Source organism: Anomalospiza imberbis, chromosome 17 (assembly GCF_031753505.1).
Source record: "Anomalospiza imberbis isolate Cuckoo-Finch-1a 21T00152 chromosome 17, ASM3175350v1, whole genome shotgun sequence".
Classification (NCBI taxonomy): Eukaryota; Metazoa; Chordata; class Aves; order Passeriformes; family Viduidae; genus Anomalospiza; species Anomalospiza imberbis.
Genome location: NC_089697.1, coordinates 8,140,713 through 8,152,320, shown reverse-complemented (window position 1 = coordinate 8,152,320; position 11,608 = coordinate 8,140,713). Strand labels below are relative to the sequence as shown.

Here is an 11,608-nt window from a genome sequence, read left to right as displayed (position 1 = left end):
TCAACATGGAACTTGATCCTCACTGCTCCATCCTTTCCATTGCTTTTGTCTACATCAGCACACTCTCCTCAACAGGGAGTACAGGGAAGTTGCATGTATTTGGAAGCAGAATCAAAAGCAGGAAACAACACTCTGATGAGAAGGACAAACTAGGGATTACAGTCTCTGAGCTCCCAACTCCACACTGGTAGTTCCTTAGTGACCCAGGACTCAGCCAAGCAGAACTGGAACCAGACCCAGAACCCTAACAAGCTGCAGCAGAACATTTATGCACAGACAGTCCCGTTTTTCCTTTGAGCACATGGATGTCACTGCTGGAGGCATGCAGGCCCTCGAGGAAGCACTGTACAGCAAGGATATACTCTTCAATCTGGGCTGCTATGTGCTCGCAGTCGGCACCGATGGCGATGTAGTCATCTGTAAGACAGCACAAACAGGAGCTCAGCGCCTTCCAACCAAGCCAGGGCTCCCCAGGCTCAGTATTTCTGAGCTACACATCTGGACAGATAGCTGGTTTGATTCAATCTTCCCATCAAATGGCATCTTGGCCTTTGCTCTTGCTGCTCTCTGACTCTTTGGAAAAGGGCAGTGAGGAAAATACATTAATCTAGCCAGTCTGTGTCCTGTGCCTCTCTAGGATATGGACTGCATGAGACAAAGCTAACAACAGCCTTGGCCAAAGAAGTTAGTTTTCCAATATATTTTTCATACAATTGAAATCAAACATATATAGGCAGGAATTGAGTTTCATCAGATATTCACCTCAGTGAGAAGTAGCTCTACTCAGATCAACCACCTGGGAGTGCCTGGAGGTGTGCAGCATCAGGATCAAGCCTTCCTTTCTCATCCCACCTCAGAACTGTCTGCTCCTCTCCTCTTCTCCCACACACCAGTTAAACAGCATCATACAGAGTGCATAACTGCCATGGATTTGGACAGCTAGTATGATAATCAACACCATAAAGGAAGGAAGGTAGGGCACAGCTGAGCTTAGGGAAAGGCTCAAGGGAACTCTTTCCCAGATTTCATATGGAAAGGGTTTTTCTAAGAGCTGTGCAAAGCATTTAATGCAGCATATAAACACATGCACAGGAAGGCTAGAAATAAAGACCTCATGAACTTCTCCATCTGTCATCTACATTCCTTGGCTCCATATTAATAAGACTCTGCAGTGCTTAGACCCCAGTTTTTTAAAGGGATCTGCAATGTGGACACAACCAGATGCTCAAGCTTCCAGACATGCTGAGTACCTGCAGCTGCCTCTCACTTGAGATGGCACAGCCTGAATGCAAGAGGGATCTGTTCCACCCCAGATCCAGGGGACCACAATATTTAAGGAGTGCCTGTCTGCAAAGGCAGCAGAGTCTGACAGCAGATGCTGACTGGCATAAGCACCATTCCTCCAAAGCCCGTGTACTGAGTTACAGCTTCACTTCGTGTCCCAAGGGTGACAGGGAAGACAGCTTCATTTAACAGCAATTAGAAAAGATCTAGAAAGTGAAGCAAATCCCTGCACACCTGAAAGATTAAACTTCTGCACAGACCACCCCATGTTGCAACCCTGTGTGACAAACCTTGTGTTCTTAACAGCCACTGCTTTACACATTGTCATGCCGCCAGCTCAAGCCACGTCCCTGTGTAAGTGTCTGAAAATGCTGCAACAGCAGCCACTTCATCAAAGGGGTCACCAGTGGCTAGACTGAGCTGCTGGCATTAATCCTTTAACAGGGCTGCTCTAGAACAGTACGTCTAATCTGAGCTGACACTGACAGTCTCTTTCAGAATGGTCCAGGAGCTGTGAAGCACTTGAGGCAACGCAGGGCTTCCCCCAGCACTTACCATCAGCCTGCAGAGCTGCTGTCAGCATCTCTCTGCATTTGTTGCGCACAGCGTCGCAGGTGATGGGGGCCGGAGGGAAGGTGGTGATTTTGGGGGTGGTCGGAGTCTTTGGAGGCTCCTGCCTTTTGTTGGAGCTAAAAGAAAAACTTCACCTGTCAGAATGTCTCAGTTTGGGCCACTGAGAGCAGAGAAGGGAGCAGAAGGTATGTGGCCAAGCATCCTGTTAATCATAATATAGAACCAGTCAGAACACAGTGCAAAGTCATTGTCCCAGATCAACACAGAGCACAACGTGGCAGCCAGCGCCCTCAGCCCAGACACGAGCTCTCCTGTGGACACTGCTGGCTGCCAGCAGAGGTTTAATCCATGAACAACCCTGCCAACCATCTTGTGTTATTCAACACACATCAGCTGCTGCACCACTGGGCATCAAGTGAAAACATCACTGTTGGACACCACCAGCAACCCAAATACACTCAGGACATCTGAGACCATCAGCAATCTCCTATTTTGGCAGTGCAGTGCAGATTCATGGTACTTCTTTCTTCTTAAACTTTGCAGGACACCAGGCCTGGAACTGCTCTCAGTAGAAAGCAAGCAGAAAGCTCCAGAAGAAGGAGCTGTGCTAAGGAAAACAAAGAAAAAAGAAAGAAAATGGCTCCTTCAGCTTTGATAGTTAAAAAACACCAAAAACAAAGTGTAGCACATGAAAGGTTCTTCCTTTTTCCTGTAATCTGAGCAAGACACTGATTACTCATCTCACAGAAGAATACCCTACACAGCCACACACAGCTCATACAGGTGCCAGGCTAGCACAGGACTAAGAAATACTGCTTTGCTCTCAAAAATAACTCCATTTCCACCTGCCAGCAATCACGGGCACAGGCAAGGGAATGCAAACACCTGCCTGCTGTGGCTGACTCAATCGGGTCACCTGCCAGGGGAGCTGGATGGAGACCTGCCTGCACAATCAGCACATGACGTGGGCAGGCTGAGTCACTGCTGCGGGGTCTGCATGCAGAGAAGGAACCTCAAGGAGCCTCAAGGAGCAGCTCAGCTGGTTGTGCACACAGAAAGCCTAACATCTGCACATGGTGTTAGTCAGCCCTGCAAATACTGCTGGTAAAAGATCTGGGTTCGTATGATTCACAGATGATTTTCTAGAGCTTTGTTCTCCCCCCTAAATCTAGGCAGCAGAACAGCAATTTTTTTCGGCAGAGATTGCTCTGGCTTTGGTGATTTGGCTGTAGAACTCCCTGTATTTATGGCCAATGCCTGGTACCATTATTGCACAAAGAGACAGAAAGGGAAAAAAAGAAACCTCAGTATTTCACCCATGGCATGCTGGCAGTATCTTCTTGAAGATCCAAGTGGCTTGACAAATTCTGTTAAGCTAGGTCACTACTGCCAGTTCTTTGCCATCGAAAATAAATTTGTTATGAACAAGCACTTCCACTACACTGTCCTGGAAGGGATTAGTCAGCCCACAAAAAAACAGCACTAAGCTGGAAACCTTCCGAATCTACTGCCACACAAACTGAGCCAGACGACTTTAGGGAGCTCCTGGGAGCTCCTCTGACTAAGGTCATATCCAGTCTGGCTCAAATCCCACAGACCACCACTGGGGCTACTGGATTTGCACAGCTCGGAACCTCACCAAAGCCTTTTCAGAAGCATCCATCAGTGAACCTTCAGCAATGGTTCAGGTCAAACCAAATCAAGACCTTTGATTTCTTGTTTATATGAATGAGAAGATGCACTCTGTGAGGGAGATTGTACTGTGAGCTCACTGTGTTTTTCTGACATAAAACCCCTTTTTACCAGCTGGTTTTATTGGTCAGCACTGCAGGAGCTTATTAAAGAACATATTTGTGTCCAAACAGCTCAAAACATTCAATAGGATTTACACTGCACATGTTACAAAAAGAAGAAACAACTTAGCCTGTAAATAATCCATTAGATGATGATTTTCTCCCATCTGGAATGTAGAAACTGCCATCAGGTACTTTTGTGCTTAAGAAGCTACACACAAATCACAGGCAGCACTCATGGGAGTGTATATACCAGAGCATACACTAAGGAATAACCCATAATTCAGAAATAACCCATCTAAAAAATCACAGCTTCTCATGTTACATAAAATAGTTTGGAAAAATTAGACTTCCCAAAGGACCAAGGCAAAGCATACTTACAGTAAAAGGAAGGACTGAAGGAATATGGGTAGTTTGTGGCAAGGGAAACTTAAAGGAGACAAATCCTGAAATTCCTTACAAAGGAAGATGGTAGGAAAAAATCCACAGAAGGGTGTAGAAATGGCTTTAGTAAGACAGATTTTGGTTGAGAGTAAGTTTTAAACTGTAAAGGTGAGTTATGAATTGGAAATACTGCCAATGGCAGCTGTGGAAATGCCTTGCCCTGAGGTTTTCTAGGGTTGTCAAAGAGCTTGAAAAAAGCCAGTCAGGGACAGCTTGGGCAGAGGTTATGCTGTGCTAAGAAGGGGCTGCAGGAGAAGTTTCCCTGAGAGCTCTTCCAGATTTAAATTTTGTATCATTTTGCAATCAATAAACAAAGGTTTCCCAGAGCAAAATCCTGTGTGTGAACTCAGTGACCTCAGTGTGAGCTCAGAACATCGACCTTCACTACAGTGAGTCCTCAAACACAGGTCTTCAAACCTGTATTTGCAGAGGTAATATTTGATTTTCAGGAAGGTTCTATCTGCAAATGCTATACACTTGAGTATTTAGATGTTTATTCCTTGGGGGTGGAAAAAAGCTCAACAAGATGCATGGTAGTCCCACTTCTGTTAGCTGATGAGGAAAGATACATTTGCCTGCATACACACACATCATCCATGCACTGAGGTGAGAGCTGATCCCTCAAGAATTAGATGAAACAGACTTCTCAGCCATTCCAAAGACAGAAAATTATTTATTAAGGTTTAGAGGTTAGTTTATAAATAGAATAGTTGGGAAATAGAGCTCAAACACACCTAGAAGACTTATTTCAGGAAATCCTTGTGGTTCACACTGTTCCTGTTAAACATGAGAAAGAGCTTGTAAATCTATCCAGGCAGCAAAACTTTATACATAAAACAAGGCTATGCTGGAACAAAATGGTGGCAAAGCAGCAGCCAGGGACTGCAAACAGAACTCAGGGCTGCACTGGAAGAAAATGTCACAGAAGAGCTAAATTCAGGCCACATATCCAAAACCTCCTATTAAAGGCAGTTCAGAGAATCCTGGAAAAGAAAAACCTCATGCTGCCAGAGACAGAAACATTAGACACAGCCCATTAAAATGTACTTACACTATGGGTCTGAAACTCTACAGCACAACAGAATATGCTTTGGATTAGAGTAATGCAGCTTCTAAATTCACAGGTGCCAGCCCCACACTGGCTGGTTCAGAGCCTTCAGGTCTTGCAGTGATAGCTCCAGTCACTACACAGGGATTTCTACATCTGTGCTCCAGAAAGCAAGATGAATTTCAGGCTAAGAGTTAGTCAAATATTTTTCCCTGACCAAAATGGAAGGCGTAGCCAAAATCTAACAGACTAAGAGGTTGAAATATCTGAATACAAACTGATCCCTTTGGTGTCTTGACAGCAGCCTCATCTGAACCAGCTATCACACACTGAGCAACCAGTCTGACTCCATTGCAGTCTCTGCTTCAAAGAAAAGAGACTCTCCTCTGCCAATAAATTATTATTTTTTAAGGCAGATTAGTAGTTTATTTTGCAGGACTGGAGAAAAAACATTCCTGTCTCTGGAAGAGAGCCTGGCTCAACAGACTAACACCAGGAGCTGGCCCCTGCTCCTGGTCTAGGCTACACTAATCCATTGGCTTCTGTTCATCCTTCACAGCCAAGGGGATGCTTTGCTAGTCAGAAGATGGAGGCTGAATACATGTAAAAAGCATCAAGGATTAAAAAAACCCATAAAAGTGCAGTATCTGCAGCACATTAAGGCACAAGAGAACATCACCAGCACAAGACAGACAGCTCCACCCCACATATCCCATGGTAAGTGACAAAGCAAGGAGGCAGCAAGGAGGGGTTTTGCCTCTGTGCTTACAGCCAAGATCCTGTTCCGAGTGAAATCCCACACAGGTACACACAGATCTGGTCAGCCCTGGCTCCCATTCTGCACTGCATCACTGAACTCCATCCTGGCTGTGAAGTCTCCCAAGTCCTTTCATTGCACTACTTAGCAAATCCTTTTTCCCATTTTATGGAAGCAAGATAACCAAAGATACCAATCATTTAAAGTCATGGAGCATCAGCAGCCTTCTCTCCATCAGCAACTCTGGATCGAGCTGCCAAGGCTCACCCTGAAGTGCCAAGCCTTGAGAGAGCTGAGCAAAACCAAAGAAGTGACAAGAAAGTGACAAACAAAGGCTGCAAACACGGAAAATCCTGCAAGCCAGCAGGACTACAGCCTGAATACTCTAAATCTTCTGTCAAACTTGGGAAATTGGCTAAATCACTTAAGAGCCAAATCTAGGAAGCACACACCCTTCTGGGATCTGAGGCTGGGAGAAATTTCTAGAACAAAGCTTTAAATCCCATTTTCCCCCTCCCCTTTGATCACTGTCTGCACTCAACAACTGCAGTCACAGGCATTGGAAACAGGATGCAGCATTCAAGGCATGGCAAGGAGCAAGCATGCAGCTGACCTGCCAGCTGGGGGACATCAGCCACAGGGAAAAGGGGACGTCTGCTGGGATTTGTCAAGGACAAAGAAATGGAAGTTTTACTTTAGTAATGTATCAATCAATCCCATCCACTGCAAAGGCCAAAAATAATCTTCATTCTAAGGAGTTCAAAGTTAGAAATAAACAAAAATGCATAAAAATGCAACATAAAAAAGAATAGGGGAATGTTCTACTACTAGAAAAAACAACACATAACCAAGAGTAAAAAACATTAAATAAAATATGAATAAAATTTTAAAACTCACTAAAGCCACTGTATTTTTAGATGTGTATTTCTGCATTATAGTTAATTAGTAACACCACACAGATCAACCTTGAGGAAGAAACACTTCCAGTATCTCTGACCAGAAATCTGACTATACAAAATTCCTGACTCAGATACTTAAAAAATAAAAATTAAAGTAACTGGCTTAAGAAAACTTAAATTCTCTAACAGAGTCATCTTTGGTAAAAGGGAAGTATTACCTTTGGTCTCTTGAGTTACCAGTCTCCCTGGAGGAAGATGTTGGCAAAGACAGGCTTTTCTTTTTGTCCTCATTTTTCTCCTCAGAAGCATCTATGTTCAAAAGAGGAACAAGTTCAGAACTGGTCTTTATGCTACAGCCCTGCCTATACTCCTCAGTGTTTTCACACTACCCACTGTTGGCCTAAAGTTACTATTGTACCAAAAAGAATCAGGAGAAAATGCCTTTATGGCCTTCCTGCTTCCCAACAGACCTTTTCCTTGCCTCCAAGTAGAAATTAATTCAAACAAAAAAAAGCTTTCCTCACCAAACTAGAGAGCAATCAGTTTTCCTGCCTGGGAGATAAGCTTCCTCACAAGACATGCCTCTTCATAAAAGTTTCTTTCAGAGGCTGCTGAGCAGGGATTAGATCAAGTTCTCTCAAGCACAACTAAAAGCAGATTTTCCAGCCAACACCAGCTGAAGGGCCAGTACAGGCTGGTCCTTGTGGAACTACAGCTTCTTCTGATTCCCAAGTGCTGCTGAAAGCCAACAGCACAACATTGGAGAGAACTTTCATGACACTGTAGAACAAGTTTGACCCAGAGGTAAATTATCGGAGTCTAGCCAACACACACCCAATCTAATGAGGAGGTAACAATCCAGGCAGGACAGAAAAAGAGCCCTTTTAACACTCATCCAGCCTGGCAAGAAATGGGAGCCAGTAACAGGAAAAGCCTCCCTGGCTGGACATGGTCCATGTGAGTTTATCTCCAAGATGGTGAACTAAGATCCTTCTCCAACTCACCACCCCAAATCCATCCCAGCATTTCCCTTCCTGAGCTGCTGCACACGGCTGACAGCACACATGGTGTTAATGCCACACAGAGCACAAGTGGAAGCAGAGGGTTCAGAGCACAGATCCTGTTTCTACAAATAACTTTGCTAATTATTATGTGATGAGGTCTAAGTTAATAGTCCTGAAGCTTTCAATGCTCTTCCAATGATGAGCTGGCTAAACAGGAGCTAAATCTAGAGGGATGCATGATAGGACACAAAACTGAAAGACAGAGAGGGTGGAATGGTAAAGGCTGATTTGCTAAAATGTTTATTCAGATCAAGCGATAAGCTCTCCCAGAAAACTCAGCCTCCCACTGAAGGCAGCTTGTTCACAAGCTGAATCTGACAGGAACATGCTGATTTCCTTACCTAGAAGTTTCTTCCAAGATTTGATGAGGGATTTGGCAAGTGATATCACTTCTTCATCTGTGCTCTGCTTCCTCAGTGCATTCACCGACATCCCAATGCGGGTGGACTGCAAGGGAACAGCCCAGTGAACCACTCCAGAACAGATTCAGTATTAGTTACTAAGTGAAATCTCAAATAACCACGACAAAGTCAAAACCATGACCAAGACAGGAGTCTCCAAAGGCTTGCAGAATTATTCTATGACCCTTACAATTTTGGAAGAGTGAGGTGACACTCTCCAGCTTGCACAACTGAACAGAAGACACATCCAATCCCCCACAAATCCCTTCCCTACGCACTTGTAAGTGACATTCAAGCTTAGAATGAAAAACTCCAAGATGCATCACAGACTCCAAATTGTAATTCTGCTCACTCCTCCCTAATGTTCTAAATATCAGCATTACAAAGAACTTCTCCCACTAGTGCCCTCTGTGTTTGCTACTTTAACCCAACCTTTCCTCTTCTTGCAGCCTACAAACAAGATCTGAGCAGTTACACACACAGTGACCTGGAGCTCTTTAACTGCCAGTCCAAAACCCAACTTCTGCACTGTTTTGTTGGATTTAATGTTTATTTTTATTCTTTGCAAGAGGCAAAAAGTGTGAGGAAATCTAATAAGTTTATTTAGACAACATTTTGAACTCATACAGATGTAAACTTAAGCTTTTTACCATAACTGTGCAACTCACCTGCAGTAAATCCAAAGTCATAGGCATACTTTTCAGTTCTTTCAGTAAATCCATTGCACCTTCCTGGAGAGGAAAAGAGAAAGAGAATGAGTGCCTCAGCTTTTATCAAAGAAATTCAGTAGCTTGGAAATAGACACCCAACAGAAAGTTGAATTCAAAGGGAAAAACACCAAGTGTTCCCTGAAACATCAGCAAGTGCACTGTTGGGTGCTGTTCAGACAGACAGTAGATCCTGCAACTTGAAGGCACCTGAATCATTGGAATGGACAAAACAGAAGACCACTGGAGTGCTACAGGTCCTTGCTTGTGTATGGTGCAAGTGCAGCACTAGTTTATTATTCTTACCTGGCACGCTGAACATTTTTAACGCCTGAAAAACACACTCTGAATTACAACTGTCAATGATTCCATGTAGCTGTTTCCTAGTTTTCATATTAATACCCCATTCTGCTCAGGAGAAAAGCTGAGACTAGGAGCAAAGGCAGCAAGCTGTGATGCTAAAGAGTTGGTCACTTGAAACTTGTTCTGTGAAGTCCCCTTACCTCATCTCTACATCCTAGAACCAGGAAAAAGCTGATGAGGAATCTGTAGATACCTAAAACTGGCAGTCACTCAGAGAATTGGAAATCACTTGTCTCCCTCTAGCACATCCCAGCCTGGCGTGGGCCTGTCTCCATTCAGCTGGCTCTTTCCTCCCAACCCCCTTCCCTCAAACAAGGCTTCCAGTGTTCACATTTAGCAGCTTATTGACAACACCGACCACTCCAAGCCTGGTTGCAGCACAAGGCCCGCACAGCCACCAATGCAGGGAAGTGAAGCTGTCTGCACTGCCAGCCCTGTCCTCACATCCCGTCCTCCCGAGGCAGAAGGGCCGCTTCCAACTCATCCCAGGAAGCAATCCAGCTGCAATCCACCCTACAGAACAGATGCCCAAATCAAAGCAGAGTCAAAGCTTTCAGCGTGCACACAATCAACTCACACCAGCATAAACCACACATATTTACCGTACCCAGAAGGATTGACTTCCCCCTCAGGCAGTTTCACACCTTCCCGTTCCTCCAGCCCTGAACACCCAAAGTGACCCGGTGTGACTCCAAATGGAGCCACTCAGCACAATGGCAGCAAATGAGGATCCACGGAAAAACTAGAGCAACAACCAGGTACTCCAGGAAACTGTCCTGCAGGAAGAGTTCTAAGATTAGCCAACACAGAACACGCTGCAGTTCAGCACTAACTCAAACGCCAGCCAAGAGGAAATGTTGCATACCCCTCCTCTAAGAAGCTGCCTCATTCCCAATGAAGCTGGAAGCAAATTCTGCAAAGTTGTCCATTTCCTATTTCAACACTGATGCTGAAAACCTGCCACCAGCGAGAACAGACATCACAGGCTGTTCTTTAGCCCAAACACACTTCCCTGGGCTGTTTCAACAGCGACACAAGTGACAGTGCTTGCTCTACCCACACCTGATAGGGTCAGTCCAACATCCAAAAGTTCCTGTGATAACAGCACCCATCATCCCACCACAGGAATACCACACTCCTCTAATCCCTCCTCCTCCTCGCCCATCATCTCCCGCTCCCCACAGCCCTTCCCAGCCCCAAAATCCCTCACCCCCACCCCAAACACAGATGTACAGCCTACCTCCTTCACAAACCTTTGTCAGCTTTCGGCCTTTGCACTTGCATGACGCTGAGTTCCTACAAGCACTGATATATCCCATTAAGCCGGAAAACACCGGCTCCTGTCCCCCCCAGGCTGTCCCACGGGTCACAGCACACCCTGCGAGACTCCCCGAGTGCAGAGAGCAGCTTGGCCAGCCCTCCACACTCCAGAGGCCACGGCAGCGAGCAGCAGTGCCGGTGTGGGATGGAGATGCAGGAAGCAAATCCATCAGCACCGGCGCTTTCCCCGAGGGCAAACCGGAGCCCCAGGCCGGTGCCGGTGGGGACACCCCTTCCAAAGGGCTCCCAATGGGACAGGGGAGAAGGGCTGAGGATGCTCTCCAGGAGGAGGGCAGGCAGCACAGGGTGAGCCCCGCAGTGCTGAGATGTGCGCTGGGGATGCCGGAGGCCTGGGGTGGGGGGCTCAGTATGGGGACTGGAGGCTCCCACAGCACCCAAGGGGGCACATAGGGCTGCCCGCCCAATAACTGGCAGTGGGTGGATCCCACACCTCCGCAAAGGATGGGGAAAGGAGAGGGCGACGGGGCCTGGGGGAGGGAACCCCACTTGAAAGGGGGGAGCGTCTGCTCCAGCACGATGTAACGACCGGGGCGGCACTGAAAGACAGGCTCCCAAAATGGGGTCTGGGGAGGGGGAGGCCCCTGACAATGGGCACCGAGGGAGAGGTGGGGGTGCACCAGCGCGGCAGCGAGGAAGGGATCCTGCGGAAAAGAGGGGGCGCGTCCGCCAGACAAGAGCCTAGGGCAGGGGGCGGCCCCCCACGCCAACCGGGCTGCGGGGGCCCTGCCGCCGCCACTCACCGCGTTCTTCTTGGCCACCATCTTGTCCAGGCGCCTGGCAATGCGCACGATCTCGTCCTCCCCGCCCATCGCGCCGCTCCCCGGTATCGGTGCCGGGGCCGGACGGGGGTCCGGGCGGGGGGAGCTGCGTTCGGTTCCCGGTGCCCACCTCAGCCCCCGGTGCCGCAGTCAGGGCGGGCGCACGCGGGGCACGA

The 11,608-nt window shown here is 46.9% G+C and overlaps 1 protein-coding gene across 3 annotated transcripts in view; it reads right to left on the bottom strand.

The window, feature by feature from the left end:
- Window positions 1-11,608, bottom strand: part of TCEA2 (transcription elongation factor A2) — a 15,355-nt gene extending 3,747 nt beyond the window's left edge. The window contains exons 1-6 of one of the 3 annotated variants that reach the window (XM_068207859.1): window positions 11,415-11,608; window positions 8,932-8,994; window positions 8,204-8,309; window positions 7,017-7,107; window positions 1,840-1,973; window positions 361-417 (exon numbers count right to left, since the gene is read on the bottom strand). In XM_068207859.1, coding sequence (XP_068063960.1) covers window positions 361-417; window positions 1,840-1,973; window positions 7,017-7,107; window positions 8,204-8,309; window positions 8,932-8,994; window positions 11,415-11,483 — 520 coding nt within the window. In that variant the 5' untranslated portion in view covers window positions 11,484-11,608. Of the gene's footprint in view, window positions 1-349; window positions 418-1,839; window positions 1,974-7,016; window positions 7,108-8,203; window positions 8,310-8,931; window positions 8,995-11,414 lie in introns of all 3 variants that reach the window. The other 2 variants (XM_068207861.1, XM_068207860.1) reach the window with 2 other exon arrangements.